At 44.9% G+C, this 21,085-nt stretch overlaps 1 protein-coding gene across 2 annotated transcripts in view; it reads left to right on the top strand.

Annotated features, from left to right (window-relative positions):
• The window catches only part of PDGFRB (platelet derived growth factor receptor beta), a 72,993-nt gene that overhangs the window by 47,691 nt on the left and 4,217 nt on the right, over window positions 1-21,085 (top strand). For both annotated transcript variants that reach the window (XM_053377016.1, XM_053377017.1), the window contains 11 exons: window positions 2,208-2,334; window positions 3,697-3,902; window positions 5,638-5,732; window positions 6,740-6,872; window positions 7,716-7,820; window positions 8,449-8,559; window positions 9,924-10,077; window positions 13,196-13,374; window positions 13,643-13,752; window positions 17,557-17,679; window positions 20,318-20,429. In XM_053377016.1, coding sequence (XP_053232991.1) covers window positions 2,208-2,334; window positions 3,697-3,902; window positions 5,638-5,732; window positions 6,740-6,872; window positions 7,716-7,820; window positions 8,449-8,559; window positions 9,924-10,077; window positions 13,196-13,374; window positions 13,643-13,752; window positions 17,557-17,679; window positions 20,318-20,429 — 1,455 coding nt within the window. The remainder of the gene's footprint in view (window positions 1-2,207; window positions 2,335-3,696; window positions 3,903-5,637; window positions 5,733-6,739; window positions 6,873-7,715; window positions 7,821-8,448; window positions 8,560-9,923; window positions 10,078-13,195; window positions 13,375-13,642; window positions 13,753-17,556; window positions 17,680-20,317; window positions 20,430-21,085) is intronic.

The following is a 21,085-nucleotide window of genomic DNA, read 5'->3' as shown; positions in this document are numbered from 1 at the left end:
AAAGGTGTTAAAATGGCAAATGGAATTCAGCATTAAGCAAGTATGAAGTGATGCATGTTGGAGCGAAAAATCTTAATTTCACAAATTTGCTCATAGAATCTAAATGGGCAGTGACTGACCAAGGGCAAGAAGTCATAGTAGATAGCTCAATGAAGATGTCAAGCCAGTGTGTGGCAGCTGTGAAAAGGGCAAATTCCTTGCTCGGGATCTTTAGGAAAGGAATTGAAAATAAAGCTGCAGATATCATAATGCCATTATACAAATCTATGGTGTGATTGCATTTGGAATACCATGTACCGTTCTGGCTGCCTCACCTCAAAAAACAAAATATGTTGTAGGTAGGATTCGAAAACGGTTCAGCAAAGGGCAACCAAAATGATGAAAGGGATGGAGCAGCACTCCTATGAGAAAAGATTGTAGCATTTGGGACTTTTTTGGTTTAGAGAACAGGTGAGTCAGAGGTGACACAACAGAAGTTTATTAAGTGATGCATTGCATGGAGAAAGTGGATAGAGAATTTCCCCCCCTCCCTCTCTCATAATAGAACTCAAGGACATGCAATGAAGCCGAATGCTGGCAGTTTCAGGACAAACAGAAGAAAGTACTTCTTCACACAGCACATAGTTCAACTGTGGAACTCTCCCAGGAGGCAGTGATGGCCACCAACCTGGATGGCTTTAAAAGAAGATTAGACAAATTCATGGAGGACCAGGCTACTAGCCACAATGCCTATGTTCTACCTTCATTGTCAGAGGCATTATGCCTCTGAATACCAGTTGCTGGAACTTGCATGTGGACAGACTGCTTGCAGGTTTCCATGGGCATTTAGTTGGCCACTGTGAGAACAGGATGCTGGACTGTATGAGCCATTGGCCTCATCCAGCAGGCTGGTCTTATGTTCTCTAGCAAGAGGACAGCATCCTGGTATCTCACCATCTCTCTGGTGAACTATACAATCGGACTGTGTGAAGACTGCTACATTAGTAAAAATACAGCATTATAAATACTTTAAACACTGTGGCACTGGATGGTGCTGTAGAGCTGAAATTGCAACTCAATGTTATTTTCAATTGTGAGCTTTACAATGTTTTTTTCTTTGGTTTTTTTGCAGATTGTTTTCAGAGCATTTTTTAAAATAGGTGTGTAGAACTCAGAGGTCAGCAAGGTTTATCTTGCCTGGGCCAGATCAGTCCCATGGATATCCCTCTGTGGGCCGGGTTGCATGTGCACCTGCGATTTTCGGCATCTGCATCTGCGCAGACGCAATTTTCGGTGCAGCAGAAGCGAGTCCCCATGCCGTGCTGTGCCAGTTTAGTGCAGCGTGCAAGAGGGCAACTAAGTTCGGGGACAGCTCCAGAGGCTGCTTCCGGCCCATGGGCCTTAGGTTCCTGACCCCTGGTGTAGATCTAGCCTGAAATGAAGGCTGGAGGGGCAGATGCATAACAAGATCTGCCGGCGCAATAAGCAGCAGACAATGGAAAACCACATGTGGGTGAATAGGATCAAGGAGGTGGGAAGGATGACAAGCATCCACAAGTCAGTCCATGGAATTACTTCCTCTGACTGGCTATGGTGCTTTGCTGTTCTAGCCTCTGACCTCCCAGCCTGCTCTACCACGTGATCACATGTAGGCTTTGAACCTGGGATCTAAACCTGTGTTAAACCTGCATGGTGTACAGGGCAACAGTTCCATCTGGTGGCTCCTAAGCCTTGGTGTATATGACTAGATTCATGGGTTGGGCAGCTGGAAGGTCACAAATGTCCTATGATGGGTGCTGCTCTGTTTGTTCTCTCTGAAAGTGCACAGGATCACAACTATATATTGACACACACACACCAGCATTAGCAACCTACAGTGCAGCAAAAGCACAGGATTTCTCTGTAACCAGTTAACTCACAAGAGCATCACAATTGTTAGGGTGGTTTTCATTGAGTTTGAGCCCTGAAATTCAGCACACATGTAAATGCCCTGATTATTAGGATGGGAAATCAGGAAATGGAATGTTTATATATACACCATCAAAATTACGGACTCAAATTCGACTACTATGTTTCTGATTCTGGGTATTTATCAATAATAGTATCATTTGTAATACAAATGTTTCTTTCGGGGGGCAGAGGTGGGGGTCTGTTTTATTCCAACCACCTCCTTCCTACCTTTTAAGCAGCTCCTTTTTCTCTTGTGTTCTTTCCTCCAATATAACCAGTACCAGCAAAGGTGACCCATTTGAGAGAGGACAGCAACACGACCAGTGGGGAGCAAACAGTGACCTGCATCACAGAAGGAATGCCCCAGCCAGAGGTTGTCTGGTATACCTGCAATAATGCCAAATGGTAAGGAGATCACTTCTGAAGGGCCTGTTTGGTACATTTGTGCTTGGGACTTCCAGTAGCATGGGATGGAATTAAAATATGATGGAATAGGAGTGTCAATAACTGTGTAACACAGAGAATGGGTTCCAATAGGCATGCTACTCATCAAAGGATTGAAATAAGTGCATGGCAGATGGGGTCGGCAACAGAATGTTGCAATATTTCCTCACCTCCTGTTTGGATGGAATACTCCTCCTTTTCAGTGCTCCAGGCAGCTCTCTTCTTTATCAGTTTTGGCTACAACACCTGACTCCCCTATTAAAAGGATTAATAGCTTCCAGTGACCATGCTTTTCATATAACTATTTTCACAGTTTCAGCACTGCCAACATTTTGAACTTGAATTACATACATACATAATTTTATTTGTATGCTGCCTTTCCATAGTTCAAACCATGTTCAAGGAGGCTTACAACAAGGGGGAAAGTACATAATTACAATGTAACAAAAGTAGTAATAAACAATAAATAAAACATCAAAAAGTATACAACCAAACTGAACAATTTCCACATAAATCGTAAGATTTAAAATATAGATACAAAAAATGTCAATAATAGCAGCAACAACACCCCCATAAAACCCTCAAACAATACCCCATCCAAGAGTCTGTTCAGCAGCCTCAGCTTTTGTAGCTGGAGTCAGTCAAGGCCAGGTGGAAAAGGCCTGCAAGGCAGGGAGCAGGTTTTCTGTGACTCACCGCCAAGATCAGGGGTCAGCAAGGTTTACCTCACCTGGGCTGGTTCACTCCCATGGAGATCGCTCCGTGGGCTAGATCGCGTCTGCGCAGACATGATTTCTGGCATCTGCACATGCACAGACACAATCTCCGGCGCCTCGGAAGTGAGTCCCCACTCCATGCTGCGCCGGTTTAGCACAGCGCTCAGGGACTCACTGAGCGGGCAGCTCGGGGGCCATTTAAATGACCCCTGTGGGCCGCTTGTGGCCCATGAGCCGCAGGTTGCCGACCCCTGGCCAAGATGGTCTCAGGCCTCTTCAGCTTGCAGATCAACCCCAATTAAAATGTTGTATTGCGTTAATATCCTGCTTTCCTTCCCTCATGGAACTCATGGTGGTGCTCATGGGGTTCCAAGGTGATCACTGACCAGATGCAGCTTCAGCAAGGGGGCTGAATCATGTGCTTTCAGGGTCATACTCGATGTTGCACTGAATGTCTCCAACTAGACCTAGCATACAATCCTGTACAAACTTACTTTTAAGTAAGCAGGCACAGGACTGGGTTGCAGCAGTTCAAATGGAGCATGAATGAATCAAACATCTGAAGAAGCTGGGCTGTCTTCCATTGGCTGATTATGTTCAACAACAGGTGTGATGCAGAAGCCACCAAATCTCTGGTGAATGCCTCTGAAGAGATGGTTCTGGAAACAAACACCACCTACCGAGATGATATGAAGATTTACATCGTGACAAGCAAGCTGCACTTCCACAGAGTAGATGAGCCGGTCTTCCTCAGTTGTGCTACTCAAAACCTCTTGGGCACAGATACTCAGAACATCACCTTGGTCCCAGACAGTGAGTTCCACAGCATGTCTTGTATAATACGTGTGTGTGCGTGCGCACACAGCAATGTTTATTTCAGCGTAGGATTGTAGGAACATCATCATGTCCTTGACTTACGCCATATGTCCCTTCTGATATTCCTAGAATTATATGGCAGTGTTTAAATTAATTCACAGGAGCACAAGTTATAGAGGCACAGTAAGAGAAAATGAAGAGGCATAGTTCCAAAAGCAGATGGTGTTAAGTGAGTGAGAAAATACTGAACAGGGAAGCATGAATGTGATAAATGCATAGCCTTGCTTCTCCTACGGATTCAGTGCCTGCAAAGCTTGCCACCACCATTCCTTTTAACTGCATTTATCCTCTGTGTGCCCCAAACCATAAAAGGATAATAGTGCATTTAGTTCAACATTGTTTACTCACAGTCTCACCCCGGGGTATCAGGCAGGAGCCTTTCCAAGCCCTGCCTGGACATGCCAGGAATTGAACCTGGGACCTTTCGCATGCAAAGGATGAGCTCTGCCATGGAGCTACCGTCCTTCCCATACTAGATAAGGCAGCAAAGCAACCAGCAACATACTACAACATTGCATTGTGTTTCTCAATCCTTTGCTGTTCTCTGTGGCTCTATATAGCTATGGCTTCTTTGGTTTCTTTGTTGTGTGATCACCACAACCCTATATGAGCTGCTTTACAAAACTCTGAAGGAGACCAGTGATGCAAGCTGAGCAATGAAGTTGAGTATGTGACAAAACAGTCAATGCGATTGTTTTGGCACATGCCCACACCCCAGTTATTCTTAATGTTCAATGATAATATACCACACTACTGCAGAGACTGATGAGAAGTAGCAGAGATGTCAGCCTGTGTTGAGAAATGGGGATTTGGGCATGTGGTGGTGGTGAGTCAGTCACTCAATCATGTGCTCTTGAAGACACGTCTGTTTAGAAAAGCACCAACGCATGGAGAGGAAAAAGCAAAATAACCACTTAGGGCTTGGAGATGTATATGCTCAGGTGTACATGCAGGGCAGAGGTCCTTTTCAGACCTTTTTATGAATGCATAGAGGTCAGGCACCTGCAGTCCCATTCCACCTCTCTTTCATGTTGTTGTTTTTTTAAAATAATATCCATAATGGTGTCTTGATGTGATCAGAGTAGGATGCCACAGATTATGACAGATATCTGAGGTGGCTTCCTATTATATATAGTATTTGTCAGGAGTTGCAGGACCTTGGATAGCTCCAAGCAGGTAATTTACACTGATAAAAGTCGTGTTTGGGCATTTCCTTGGATATATGGGGTTGTAGTCAACTAATGTTTACTCAGAGTAGACCCACTGAAATGAATGGCCATGACTAACTTAAGCCTGTTGAGTAAAAAGATAGTTGACTCCAACCCATGACCTTCAGAATCACACATACACAAGACTCACCTTCAAATGTCCCTGAGTGTCCCTGCACTGCCAACTCAGTTCTCCACGTTTCCCTGTTGAGTGGGGAAGGTTTACAGGTTTGCTGATTGTTTCTGGTTTTAATATGAGGTGAGCCTCTGGCAGTGTTTGTGCATTTTTGTTTTTTAAACAATGGCATATTCTTTTTATTTCTCTTAGTGAAATTTATTTCTCTTTTTATTTCTCTTAAAGTGAAAAGTGGCTTTAAAATATACATCTAAGCAAATAAAATGTGTTTTGGTATTCTCTTGATTAGAATGGGACCTTATGTTTCTGTATACATTTAATGTTTCAGATTTGCCCTTTAAAGTGATAATCATCTCAGTTATCCTGGCCTTGCTGGTGCTCATGTTTATTTTCCTAGTGATCCTCGTTGCTGTGTGGCGAAAGGTAAGAGCATGCTTGACCCTTTTCTGTGTCTCAGTAAAAGTCCTATAGCGAGCCTGGTAGTGATATTATTTCCCTACTGTTAAGCCTTTTTTGAGAGAATGAGTTCAACAATTTGGAAAAGGGCCTGAAGGACTAGGGGACAGATTCCTGACCCAAACCCCAGAGATCAGCTGGTAGTCAGTGTAGAAAATATTGAACCAGATGGACTAATAGTCTGACTTGGTGAAAGGCAGCTTTCTATGTTCCTATGCCCTTGATTGGTTGGCTGAGCAACCATGAAGCTTTAGCTATTCAGCTACAGGGAACCTCAGGAATCCAGTGGTAGTAGTTGATAGGCTGAAGCAGTTCAGTTACCACTATGAACTGTCAGTAGGCAAGGATTTAGGCATGCGCATCTAGAATAAGACTGGTATAGAAATAAGGAATTATTCCCAGAAAATCCACTAATGTCTGTAGGAGAATCTTATTCACCAGAGCTAGTAGGAGACACACAATATATTTTCCAGATTGTAAAACAATTTCCCCTCATTATGAATTGCCAACTTATTTTTTAAAAAAGCAGAAAACAAAAAAACCCACCAGTTAGTAAAAATGGAAGGTTTCAGGAACCTAATGGACATTTGGAAATTTGGGGGAGCACTTCCTTTTGATAAGATGATAAATAGCAATGGAAGTGTGGCTGCTTTCATGTGGCTGTTCCATGGTGGGCAGGTGGATAAAGCTATAGAACAGTTCAGGATGGCTGTGTCCACTTAAGCCTCATTGATTTCAATAAGAATTAGGTGTGCATAATTCTGTGGTCATTGTGTTCATAATGTCATCACTTCACTTGATTAGCCTTCCTGGAGAGGCAGAAACCATCCCTCGGATAGAGGTCTTGATATGTGGAGATTGGGGAAATGTGTGGATTTGCTTACTGAAAACTACATGGACACCTAATCTTGCCAGGCTTCTTGGATACCAACACAGCACAGTCCTTTCTAACACCTTGCTTTCCCTTTCCTTAGAAGCCTCGCTATGAAATCCGCTGGAAGGTGATTGAGTCAGTCAGCTCTGATGGACATGAATATATCTATGTGGACCCCATGCAGCTTCCATATGACTCCAGCTGGGAGGTTCCCAGAGACAAGCTTGTGCTAGGTGAGGGGAAGAGGATGGGAAAGGATTCATGCTTAAATGGTTAGTGCCACTAAGCAGAAGAAGGGCAGATCTGTTCCAGGACTACTACCTCCATGTCTTGCTTGGACTACAACTTCCAATACTACAGGAGATGAGGAATAATTTTGTCCTCTGCATTTGGATACTGGAGGGTAGTACACAGAAAAAGCACTTCAAATTTCCATAGCAGAATTCAATAGCTGCAGCACTAACTCAACTTCCAGGTAGACAATGCACCACTAGGGGGAACCAGAAAGCTGTGGCATGCTATTGCGACACTTGTTCAGCAATAGCATTAATTTGCAAGTTGCTCCTGTCTTAGAAGGAGCGGTACAGAAAGACTCCTGCCGTGCAGAGAAGAGGAAGCAGCGCCATGCAATAGCGGCTGGGGTGTGATCAGCAAATACACTAATGGGGATCGGTTGCCAATTATACTGAGGCCACTAGGCACATATTCTCATAATCAGAGAATATGTAAAGAGATAAGCAGCTAGGAATGAGATGCTGTGGAATTTGCAATAAATTCCCCACCTAGTGGTCTCAAGTAGAATGCATCCAATGTTGTTTAGAAGAAAGCGTGACTAGTGCAGGAGTCTTATCGGTCATGCGGAAACCATCTCTTGCCCAGACATCATAACTCCCAACTTTAGTCATTCCCCAGTGGAATAACTCATGCTGTCCAATCGTTCAAGTAAAGAGCTGAACATTTTCCATGCAGCTGTTCTGTGGACTCCTCCCATTACTGTTAATAGCTGGAAAGTCCTAAAGTTATGGTTTTCTTATGTTGTTCCTGATGGAGAATATGCCTTCATCTTCCTGCTGCAGGACGCACACTGGGCTCCGGGGCCTTTGGGCGTGTGGTGGAAGCAATAGCCCACAGCCTGAGCCACTCACAGTCTACCATGAGAGTTGCTGTGAAAATGCTTAAGTGTGAGTTTGGAATCTTCTCTCCCCCTTCTTCCAAGTGTTCGCACCCCCTTTCCATGCACATTGTCTTTCTAATATATTTTCACCATCATCTGCCTGTGTCTTCAGTGTTCACTGGCCTTGCTCATGTGACACGCGTAAAAGCATGCCATTAAGCAAACTGTTTCCCCAAAGAAAAAATACATAGTAACCTTTAGCCATTTCCTGAATCCAAGGTGATGTGAAATCACTTGTGGTTTGTGGCTTGCTTTTGTGGTAGCCACAATATAACAGTCCACAGTATGAAATACAGCCACATGGAAATCTACTTTTTGGTAGTGGCCAGGTGAGGTGAGTAATGTCTGGATCATACTGCAATCTATGCTCACCTGGATGTAATCTTCTTTGAACCCAATACTTCTGAGTAGTCACAATAAAGGATTGTGCTGTCAGCCCTCAAGTGTATAATCCAGAGGAGGCTTCCCATTACCTGTTGTCACCTGTTGTCTCTTTCTTCCCACTTCTGATCATCTCTCTGTGTCTATACGATGTTAACATTTTTCTGAAGATGGATGTGTCTAGAGCACTCCCTCCCCCTTGTACTTCTAAGCTGCTGTTCTGCATTTCATAATTTGATCCACCCATCTTACAGCTACTGCCAGAAGCAGTGAGAAGCAGGCACTAATGTCGGAACTGAAGATCATGAGTCACCTTGGGCCTCATCTGAACATTGTCAACCTGCTTGGAGCCTGCACCAAAGGAGGTACCAGCGTCACGACTGTGTTCTTGTGCCCTTGCCTTTCTCTTCCCCTCCATGCACATTGAAACGTTTATCATTAATAGGTCTTATTTTAACCTGAGAAAATAACAAACCTGCATTGGGGCAAGGAGAGTCAGGAGGGTCTCATGCTTTGCTGTTCCATCAGCTAAAGTGCTGTTCCATGTGGTTGTTTTCCGGCAGGCGAAGAAAACCTGCCAATTGCCCTGCCACTATCCAAACCTCCATGTTATGGAACTGGTTCACCCATCCTCTCCACCTTTTTATTTTAGACCGCCCACCAGAATGATAGCCCCCCCTCCGCCCCGCCCCCTGTTGTGCACTTTTAATGGGTCCATTGTTATTTTGCCCTGATACTTTTAATTATTCCATTATTTTCAAAACCACATTTTCCTTTTTTCTCTCTAGGCCTTTAGTGCTATAGAGACTGATCTCACAACAAGACAAGTTAGACACAGTAGGGGAGAGGCAGCAAATAGCTGGAAGCAAAACAGTTATTTTGATACAATGCGTAGTCCTTCCACACTTCCTGTTGCAGCTTTATGACAGCATTGTCACATTTTCCCCATTTTCAAAGCACTAAGTAGCACACCCATCAACTGCTACAGCTGCCAGTAGATGCTTGCATGCCTTTCTTTTTGGCAGTCCCAGATTCTCTCCCCTAGAGAATGCTCTGTCCCATTTGTGCCCACAGATATTTAATACATGACACTTATAGAAATGATTAGTTGTTTGGCCAGCCGGCTTGCATACTTATGAACATGGACCAGTGCTAGTGGAGGTCCGCACAACAACTTGTGCACACATCTATGCAACTCCTCATAAAATGCCTCTACTTAATCTAAATAAATGAAAGCAGAAAGTGTGAAATGTAAATGCAAACAGGCAGCCTTGAGCAACAAAAGGCCTGGTTCGCACACTAACCTAGCACGGGATCCGTGCTGTGTGGTCAAATAGCAGGCAGGAGGCAACATGCAAGGCAAGTGCTTCAGAGGGAGCACTTGCTTTAAAACACGTGGAGACAAAGCAAGCAATGTTGCTTTCAACTCTGATAAAGAAATAATGCACACACACCTAGTTTTCACATTTGGGTGGTAAAATCTATGTCTAGCTGCACCACTGCCAGCAGGGATTCACTTAACAGAATATCCCTCCTGGCATGCATGTTTTCAATACACAGGGATGGCTGTTGTTGTTGTTTGGAGAAGTATTCAGCAACATGAGCCCCACACTTGCAGTCTGAAGTGGATTACCATTTCTGTAAGGCCACAATTGCCCTATTCTCGAGTCATATTCAAGGAAAGCAATACTCCTACCTGGATGGCTACAGCTGTTCTTCTTCTCTGCAGGCCCTATCTACATCATAACAGAGTACTGTCGCTATGGAGACCTGGTGGACTACTTGCACAGGAACAAGCACACCTTCCTGCAGTGTTGCAGTGAGAAAGCCAAGCAGGAAGCAGAGGTGTATGGAAATGCCCCCACTGAGGACAGGGTGCAGAGGTACCTGCTGTTTGACACTCTCCCCTTTCTTTAGTGCATGCTACTATTATTCCATCACCATCTACATACAGGAGTGTGGCCTTTCTGAAATAATAATAATAATAATAATTTATTATTTATACCCCACCCATCTGGCTGGGCCTCCCCAGCCACTCTGGGCGGCTTCGATAAAACCAAAAATACAGTAAAATATCACACGTTAAAAACTTCCCTGAACAGGGCTGCCTTAAGATGTCTTCTGAATGTCAGGTAGTTGTTTATCGCTTTGACATCTGCTGGAAGGGCGTTCCACAGGGCGGGCGCCACTACCGAGAAGGCCCTCTGCCTGGTTCCCTGTAGCTTTGCTTCTCGCAATGAGGGAACCGCCAGAAGGCCCTCGGCGCTGGACCTCAGCGTCCGGGCAGAATGATGGGGGTGGAGACGCTCCTTCAGGTATACTGGACCGAGGCCGTTTAGGGCTTTAAAGGTCAGCACCAACACTTTGAATTGTGCTCGGAAACATACTGGGAGCCAATGTAGGTCTTTCAAGACCGGTGTTATATGGTCTTGGCGGCCGCCCCCAGTCACCAGTCTAGCTGCCGCATCTGGATTAGTTGTAGTTTCCGGGTCACCTTCAAAGGTAGCCCCACGTAGAGTGCATTGCAGTAGTCCAAGCGGGAGATAACCAGAGGATGCACCACTCTGGCGAGACAGTCCTCAGGCAGATAGGGTCTCAGCCTACGTACCAGATGGAGCTGGTAAACAGCTGCCCTGGACACAGATTTGACCTGTGCCTCCATGGACAGCTGTGAGTCCAAAATGACTCCCAGGCTGCGCACCTGGTCCTTCAGGGGCACAGTTACCCCATTCAGGATCAGGGAATCCTCCACACCTGCCCGCCTCCTGTCCCCCAAAAACAGTACTTCTGTCTTGTCAGGATTCAACCTTAATCTGTTAGCCGCCATCCATCCTCCAACTGCCTCCAGACACTCACACAGGACCTTCACCGCCCTCACTGGTTCTGGTTTAAAAGAGAGGTAGAGCTGGGTATCATCTGCATACTGATGAACACCCAGCCCAAACCTCCTGATGATCTCTCCCAGTGGCTGCATATAAATGTTGAAAAGCATGGGGGAGAGGACAGAACCCTGAGGCACCCCACAAGTGAGAGCCCAGGGGTCTGAACACTCACCCCCCACCACCACCTTCTGAACACAGCCCAGGAGGAAGGAGCAGAACCACTGTATGACAGTGCCTCCAGCTCCCAGCCCCTGAAGACGGTCCAGAAGGATGTTATGGTCGATGGTATCAAACGCCACTGAGAGATCCAGCAGAACTAGGAAACAGCTCTCACCTTTGTCCCTAGCCCGCCGGAGATCATCAACCAGTGCGACCAAGGCAGTTTCAGTCCCATGATGAGGCCTGAATCCCGACTGGAAGGGATCCAAATGGTCCGCTTCTTCCAGGCGTGCCTGGAGTTGTTCAGCAACCTCTCGCTCAATCACCTTGCCCAAGAATGGAAGATTTGAGACTGGGCGATAGTTGGCCATCGTGGCCGCATCTAAAGATGGTTTTTTAAGAAGCGGTTTAATAACCGCCTCTTTCAGCGGGTCTGGGAAGGCTCCCTCACGGAGGGAAGCATTCACCACCCCACGAAGCCCATCGCCCAGTCCTTCCCGGCTAGCTTTTATAAGCCAGGATGGGCAAGGATCCAGGAGACAGGTGGTTGGTTTCACTCGTCCAAGCAGCCTGTACACATCCTCGGAGGTAACAGATTGGAATTGATCCCATTCAACTTGACTAGACAGAACTCTAGCACTCTCCCGCCCCGGCCCTGCTCCCACGGTGGAGTCTACTTCTTCCCAAATCTGAGCGATTTTATCTGCAAAAAACTTTGCAAAATCATTGCAGGAGAACATGTGGCCCGTACTGGGCCCCGATGTTGCAGGTGGTTCCGCTAAATTGTGAACCACCTGAAAAAGTCTCCTGCTGCTGTTTTCTGCAGATGCAATAGAGGCGGTGAAGAAATTCTTCTTCGCCATCGCTATCGCCACTTGGTAGGCTCGACATTGAGCTCTAACCTGTGTCCGGTCAGATTCGGAATGAGTTATCCACCACCGGCACTCTAGCCGTCTCAACGATTGTTTCATTGCCCTCAGATCTGTGGACAACCACGGGGCTGTCCGGGCTCCATGCAATCGGAGAGGGCGCTTTGGAGCCAAACAGTCAATAGCCTGTGAATTATAGCGTCTCTGTAAACAAGTTTAAAGGATAGCAAATTCAGCACAGAGCTGGCTTTCCCTTGCGTTTGCATGTGTGCTTATTTTAGTTCTACATTTCTAAGGCGGACTCTTTTGCAATCGGTATCAAGGGAGTTGACATCTAGATTCCAGTACAATTTTGCCCGAGTTGTTTGTTTTGCTCAAAGAGGATTTACATAAGCATTTCCCTCAGTCATGGGGCTGACATTTGGAATCGCCTCAAGGTGAGAGCCCCCTGGAACTCAGTTGCATGTAACAAAGATGCATATGCATTTGCCCCACATGTGACTCTTTACTACTTAATTCACTCCATTGAGATTATCGTGAATTGCAGCATGTAGAAAATCAAAGGCCAACTGTTGATCCCATTCCAGATGTGCAAGGAATATTTTAGCAGAACAATGCAGATGGTTGAAGCAATTCCCTCAAGCCAAACTAAAAATAAAACAAAACAATGCCCAATAAGGAAGGGGCATTCTTCAGGAAGATTCTTGTTGTTGTTTAGTTGTGTCCGACTCTCCATGACCCCATGGACCTGAGCATGCCAGACACTTCTGTCTTCCACTGCCTCCCGCAGTTTGGTCAAACTCATGCTGGTAGCTTCGAGAACACAGTGAGCACTCAGGGCTGATTTTCTTAAGAATGGATACTTTTGATCTTCTTGCAGTCCATGGGACTCTCAAGAGTCTCCTCCAGCACCATAATTCAAAAGCATCAATTCTTCGGCGATCAGCCTTCTTTATGGTCCAGCTCTCACTTCCATACATCACTACCGGGAAAACCCATGGCTTTAACTATATGGGCCTTTGTTGGCAAGGTGATGTCTCTGCTTTTTAAGATTCTTACATGGTCTAAATAAACTTCTCCCCTCTTTGCAGCCATGTTTCCTTATCTGTGGAAAGTGATGGGGGCTATATGGATATGAGCAAGGATGAGTCATTGGATTATGTGCCCATGTCAGTGCCCATGTCAGATATGAAGGGTGAAATCAAGTACGTGGACATTGATGCCTCCAATTATGGTACTACCTATGAGCTAGACAGCTATTCGCCATCAGGTAAGAGAAGGGACAGAGACAGGCTGTATGCATGGGTGTCCAGTCATACCAATGTGAAACAGTTTAATTGCTTCAAAATCCAATATGCAGAACTGAAGGTGTTGTCTGTGTCATCCTTAAATTGTATTTTCAGTGTCAGGAGAAGTAAGCATCTAATATTACTCCTGATATCTCTTGGTCCCATGTTTTAGCGAGGCTTTTATTGTGTGGGTGTAGGTGTAGTTAGACCTGTGTGGTGTCTGATTGTATCTCTGCTCCTTGTTTTCAGCTTCTGAAAAGGTGGCGTTGATAAATGAGTCTCCTCTTCTCAGCTATGTGGATCTTGTTGGAATTAGTTTTCAGGTTGCCAATGGAATGGAGTTCCTTGCTTCCAAAAATGCAAGTACTTTTTATATTCAGAATGATGTAATAATACCTAGGGATGACTGGCTTCAAAGTCTTTTTGGGCATGTCTGTGGAATATGAAATTAATGGAAGCAGGTAGAGGGGTTTAGGATCAGCTAGCTTTAGTACATTTCATTATAAACAGAGACAGGATGTTTGAGTCATGTGGTACTAGCCATCCTTTAGACATTGCTGCTGCTTCCTTCTTCTTGGAAACAGACAATATTATCTCATTACATGAGGGTGCGGACCAGAGACATGACACAGTGAAGGTAGGCTGCATATCATGAAGTTAATTCATTTATTCATTCAGGTAATTTCTATCCCACTTACATTTTTAGCAAAACCCCTTCAGCGGTTTATAATATAATGAAATATGAATGAATAAATTTATTATAATGCAATGATATGCAATCCAGCTTCACTGTAAAATCAAAAGTATTTTTTACACACACACACAAAATCCATCTCTTCTGGAGATATCTCATATGCTCTGTGACATCTTGCCAGAAGCCATCACTGCTTCTCCACTGGCAGCAGAGGCAGCAAAATGGGCAGGGCATCTATGGGGGCATTACTTCTTAGGCTTCTGCTGCCCAAGGCAGCTGCCTCACCTCACCTCATAGAAGTGCTGGCCATGTTGATATGACTTGTAGTAGGGAAGGTGATCTGTTAGGTACCTTGGCACTAAGCTGTTTAGGGCTTTATAAGTCAGTAGTATCTCTTCTTGGCTTAAGGCAGACCAGAGTTTAGTCATGCAATACTCAGTCCCTATTTCAGGTCTTTTTGGTGCTAATATGGACTATGGAGATACCATTAAAAATGCATCTGCCAGTATTATTCCTGAAAGCAATCCTCCTCCACGCTAAGGAAGTTACCTTCCCAGTTTCAGTGTAGAAATCATTGTTCATGTAAGACTGCTTTTAAAAAAAATTGTTCTAAGTTAAGGTGACTCAAGTTCTGTGCCAAGAAAACCTATATTTTGTGACTGATATAAATTTTACAAGTTAATAAATTTGCATATATTTTCCATAGTTTATTTTGGTTCTTGTAGTCATGGGGGAAGGGGGAGGGGAGCAAAAAGCTATGCAGCCACTGCAGTCCTACCTCCTGGCCAATGCAAATACTACTTTGTTCCCTTACTGGTTTCTGCAATTTCTATATACTTCCTCTGACTCTTAGAGGGCTAAACTTACTTTAAAATTGAAAGAAAGAAAGAAAGAAAGAAAGAAAGAAAGAAAGAAAGAAAGAAAGACAGACCAAGTCTCTCAAGGTGATTAATTGCACTGCCAGTCTGAATGTATGCCCTTGTGATGTATAGTCACACACTAAACACAGCCCCCCACCTACGTGGCATAGCATGCATTGGGCTGCCCTTAGACAATGTAAGTATTCTTAAAGCTGAATTGCAAAGTAATGTTTGCTGCCACAAACTAACACAATTGCCATTTCACTGGGATAACTTCAGACTGTAAATCACCCAATGGCATTTCTGTGATGCTGTATTATTTTTGATCCTTGCTGAGTCATCCTTTTCACAGAAGGTATTTTTTAAAAAAAAACAACAACTGGGAAAAGGAAGCATGGGGAAAGTGGTCAAACTCGTGCAGACCAAGTTACTGCTAAGAGTTACCACACCTAAGCCCTGTGGTTATTTCCCAGAGAGCATTCCCGCAAGCCACAGTTGTTCTGAAACATTACACATACAACACAAATGCCACAGGCTATTAATGGTACCGCAGGTAAGCATAGTGAAGCAGTGCTAATCTAAAGGCTTTTGTTAGGCAACAGACTTATGCAAGAGAATGGAGAAGTGAAAATGCAAGACAATTGCATGCAAGAAAGGTGTCATCCCTCATGAGAGGTTCCATTCAGCAATGAACTCTGAGGCTAAAAGCACAAAGGTTCAAGAAAACACAATTAATTCCACAATGTTAGATTCTCAGGCTGTGTACAATTATTTTTCCTTTGCAACCATCATCATATATAACATGGAGAACATATTTTCACTGCTTTCCTGCTCTGATTCCTAAATTGCAATTTCTTGCCTATGTCCCGAGTAGGAAAGATAAATTTGGTTCAGTTTGCATTTCAGGGCAAACCTACCCAATCTGCACTTCCTACAACAATGTGTGAACCACAACACAGCCACCCTTCAAAATTCACAAATTCTGCATTGCAATTCTCCAGCCAAGTAATGTATACAAAAATATTAAGGGAAGATGTGCATGAAAATGCATATATCAGTGAAAGTAGCAAACTAAAATGTATTCTTTTAAGGAAAATTGCATAAATAAAATGCATACAGATTTATACATTAGAATAAATCTACAATAAAAAGCTGATGAATTTTCATGTACACTTAAAAAAAAAATCACAAGTTGATGTGGAAATGTGGAGAACTAAATTTAAGATTGGAAAAATGAGAAATGGAAAAAACCACCCCAGGCAAATCAAAGGTTAGAGCAGGGGTAGTCAACCTTTTTATACCTACCTAGATGGTAAAATTTCCTTACCGCCCACCAGTGCTCGATAGAAGGAGGATTCAGCTTGTGCCGTAGAACCCCCTACCGCCCACCTAGAATCCTGAAACGCCCACTAGTGGGCAGTAAGGACCAGGTTGACAACCCCTGGGTTAGAGTGTGATGCTGATAACGGCAAGGTTGCAGGTTTGATCCCCATATGGGACAGCTGCATATTCCTGCACTGTAATTCTATGATTCTATGACAGTCGTCAGTGTCAAGAATAAAAGGGACACTACAAAAAGAAAATGTTCTGAACATCAGGCCTTACACCCCCTCTTCCCGCTTTGTAAAGCGGTTGGCTATGCATTTGCATTTCCACATCATTAATAAAGCAGCTCAAAACCTGTATCAGTCATTTTAAAATATGTGTGTCTTCTGCATTAGGGCTGATTGCATTCAGGTTTTTCAGGGTCTTACCTGAAGCACTACAAAACCCTGCAAAACTAGAAACTGCAGCCTGACAGGAGAAGAAAAGCCCCACAAATGTATGAACCACAGGCAATAGCAGGGATGAAATAACACCAGACTGGCAGAGACTTCAATACTGGCGATGGGATTGTGTCCTCTACTCAGTGGCGTAGCATGGGGGGTGCAGGGGGGGCCAGCCGCACCGGGCGCAACATCTGAGGGGGGCGCGCTAATCTAGTGGAAGAGACTCGAGTGCTAAAATCCACGGGTTAGGGGGCGCAAATTACTTGCCTTGCCCCGGGTGCTGACAACCCATGCTACGCCACTGCCTCTACTGCATCTGAGGACAGCATGCTAGCTTAAGGAGTGTAGGGCAAGCTACATGGCACACACACAGTTCTGTTGTCTGTCACCTCACTGCTCCTTAGTATCTGCCGCCTGAGATCTGCCTAATGGAAGGGATGGTTCTCAAAGTCTGTGAAGCTATTGGGCAAGATTCACCTAACAAGTCCTATTAGTGGAAGCCCTGTGCAAAGATTTCCAACAAGGTCTTCCCTCCTGTATTCCCCCGCATGCCCCCAGAATTGGTTTGTGAGGTCAGAATAATCCCCAGACTAGTGTATAGCGGGGGGAGAGAGAAATAATTTTGCCAGGCAAGCTGAAACACTTGCACTGATGGAACAATTTCCTTAGCATGACATTGAATTCCTCCCATCGTTTGATCACAGTGCACTCACTGCTATTTCACAAAAAATTCTTGTTGATGCTGCTTTGGTCTGAAGGCGCTTCCTGCAGAAAGCAGATTTCTTGAAAAATCATAACTGTTTAACAGTTTATACACTGTGTCTTTTCCCTATTCCACAGTGTGTGCACCGAGACCTGGCTGCAAGGAATGTGTTGATCTGCGAGGGGAAACTGGTGAAGATCTGTGACTTTGGTCTAGCTAGAGACATAATGCGGGATTCAAATTACATCTCCAAAGGCAATGTGAGTGACTTGATTACATGGACTCTGAGTGTCCCTTTGAACTTCCATGAGTCTTGTCTTGTGTAAGAGCCATATGACAGATGTCTCCAACTTCTGACGGAGACTTACAAAAATGGTTCCTGACCTCTTTACAGAGCACCTGCAGGCTATTTTCTGAGAAATGGATCTCCAAGCTCCAAGTTATATATGGCCCATAAATTATTTTCATGCTCCAAACAAGAATTTCACCTTCTTTTGTGATTCACTGTCTCCATCTCTCCATCTCATTCAGCTCCTCCAGCTTTTGTTTTAAAACCTCCTTCAGTCCCCCTGAGAACTTGCTTCTGCTTCCCTAGATGATCATGCTTCAGTTTCCTGAATACTGACTTAGTCATCGGCTATGAGTAAGTCCTCTAGTCCAGAGCTCCCATAGTTACTATGTCTCTTATAACTTAACCTCCAATTTTAACGCAATCTCTAGAACTTCACTGGACCTACTGAGCAGCCCCATCTCCCTCATTTGTCAGTGCATGATGCTATTAGAACAGTGCTGCCAACCACTCATCTCTTATAGCTGCTGAGCCTCCTAAGTGTATGAAGCAAAAGCAACCAGAGCTTCCCACCTTTCTGCAATTTCCAATCATTCAAATATTTCAGGAAGCCCTGCACCCTCCTAGGACACTTCTTTCACACCGAAAATTCTAATATTGACTTCACAGGAAAAGAATAGCTGATGCTAGGACCGCAGAAGTCATCAGTTGTAAGGAACCTGGTCTTCATGATCTTATCTACATTCACAAGGAACCCCAGCTAAACATGGTTCCTTCTGACCCCAGTAGTCTGCATACCCCTTATTTAACCCAATTTGGTTTTAAGGACGTAAGAAGAGGCTGCTGGATCAGGCCAATGGGCCATCCAGGCCAGCATCTCATTCTCACAGTGGCCAACCAATGAGAAACCTGAGCACAAGCACTCTCCCCAACTCCTGCTGTTTCCAATAAATGGTATTCAGAAACATTACTGTCTCCAACTGTGGCAGCAGAGCATTTCTTTGGTTCTGGAATGCAGTATATTCCACCCCTCGAATCTGCACACCGGACATCCCCTTCCTGGTTCTAAATGCAAGGCTGTGGATGTACCCTCTCTAGCTTTGGGTTCTTCTGCTCCTTTCCTCTCACATCTTTTCCTTCCATCTCCTCCTCTATACTACATTGACTGGCATGTCTCAGCTCTGGGCCTCTAACCTTCTCACAGCACAAGGCCCACATCCATTTTCTTGATTCTGCACCAAAGCCCTTCATGACCTGTGTTCAACAATGGATTGCTTTACAATGGTTTATGCATTTCCTCTGTCCCCTTTTAATTCCACGAGTCATCTTACTAGATACTAGGCAACAAAACTCCTTGCATCCTAACTGGTCCATGCTAGCCTTACCAATTTTGGTTTCCCAAATTTCTGGGAATCTGGGCAAGGAGGTTTCTCAGCACAGACGGCTATGGTGGATGGGGCATGGAAAGAGTATTCTTCAAGAACTTTCTAGAAGCTCCAGTCTGCAGTCTGTGCTGGCACATTCCTATATGTGGGACTATCCCAAATATCCACTGAAACAACCATTGCAGTTACATATGGGCACCTATGCTTTTTTCTCCTTTACATGGCAGCCACTGAGACATTTGGCTCCTGCTGTCATTGGATAGCATCTTGTTCTAATAAAAAAATACCCATATACACAAGGCTCAAAGCACTCTGCAGTTATCCTCAAGAGCCACATATCTGATTCTTTTTGTCTTGAGCTGATTGTGCGAATGCACAGGCTGAGGTTTTCAGAGGCTTAAATAATCTAACCACTGTGAGTCACCTTGCACATCTCAGAATCTCCCTTACGCGACCCCTCTCTTAGATGAACAGGGAAATGAAACTGTGGTCCTTCGCAATCCTTCCTGGAGATTATTTCTGATGCTGGTTGCACAAATAAGCCCACTAAGAGTTCAGGGAATTGTAATAGGAAAGCAGCACGCAAGCTGCTAGAGAGAAAACCAGAAGCAGGCTAGTTTCATATGTCACAAATAAGTATGGTCTGGAAACTGCGGAGACAAGTACAGGAAATGAGGGTAGCAAGAATTGTATGTCTGTCCCTTTTGCCAGAGCCTCTTATGTTCATCATGTTCATTCTTTTCTATCAAGCACACTGCCTAACCTGACTGTTCCTTCCCACACTGGGTGTGTTTCTAAGCATTTAGCTCTGACTACTGGAAACTCACTAACTCCCTTCACACATTATATTTGTGAAGAGGACTTGCCATGTTGAAGGGGATTCTGTGTGCTAGCTACAGGCCCTGTCCTTGGTGTTCCACTGCTCTCTGGTGTCATCTCCTCCCTCCCCCCCCCCACCGCCCCAATGCTCATGCATTGAACATGGATGTCTGAGCAGGGGAAGCCTACACACACAGATTTCTATGCAGGGAAGTCTATGTGCATAAAATTCTCCATGCATATATTTCCCCTGGAATATACCATAATCCTAAATAGAATACCTGGTGGCTTTTCCCATGCAACAGACTAGGTTTCATTAAAAGTCACATGGAAGGCCCTCACTGTTAGCAAACAGATGAAAATTCATTGAAGATCACTGCATTTCTGGTTGTCTTTTGGCTATAGACCTTCTTGCCATTGAAATGGATGGCACCTGAGAGCATCTTCAACAACCTCTACACTACCTTGAGTGATGTGTGGTCTTTTGGAATCCTCCTCTGGGAAATATTCACTCTGGGTAAGCAACTGGTCAGTGTCACCCAGACTCTGTTTGACCCATCCCACGTACTGGATTTCCTGTGTAGGGAATGAAAACAATGTTTCTCACTCTCTTTAATCTACATATGCCTCATGCCACACTATAAGTACCTTCACACAAGCCCAGAATCTTTCAAGCTAAGGACTAAACTATGCATGATGTCCGCTTACCCTCTTTTAGGGATGCAGCGGCTTTGCAGGAAGGCCAGCGCCTCCCCTCCTGCCTACAATGTAGGACTGGGTGTCGGGGTCTGATCCTCCCAGAGCGTGAGATTCAGCTCGCTCTCCTGACTTGAAATCCTGCTTTGCATCAGCCTGCCGAATTGGCCAATGGCAGGCTGGCACGGAGGGCTGGTCTCTCTGGGGGTGGGCTTGAGGGGACAATCAGGCTTCCCTCAGGTCTGCTCCCAGGGGACTCCCATGGGACAGCCCACGCCAGCCCCCGACGCCCAGCTCAGTGACGGTTTAGGCATTGGGTAACCTTAGCCTAATTGTACCCTCGCCTTCCCCTCCAGAAATAGGGTATCCCGTTAAAGGGACCTGTGATGGAGTTGCTTCTGTCCATTTGCCCAGATGGGGGGCTTGGGCCTCAGCGCTCCTAGAGGCGGGGATCCCTGTGGGGATCCCCCTCTTTGA

This window comes from Podarcis raffonei, chromosome 2, assembly GCF_027172205.1.
Source record: "Podarcis raffonei isolate rPodRaf1 chromosome 2, rPodRaf1.pri, whole genome shotgun sequence".
Lineage (NCBI taxonomy): Eukaryota > Metazoa > Chordata > Lepidosauria > Squamata > Lacertidae > Podarcis > Podarcis raffonei.
The sequence above is the reverse complement of the archived record's forward strand: the minus strand, read 5'-3'. Positions and strand labels throughout refer to the sequence as shown.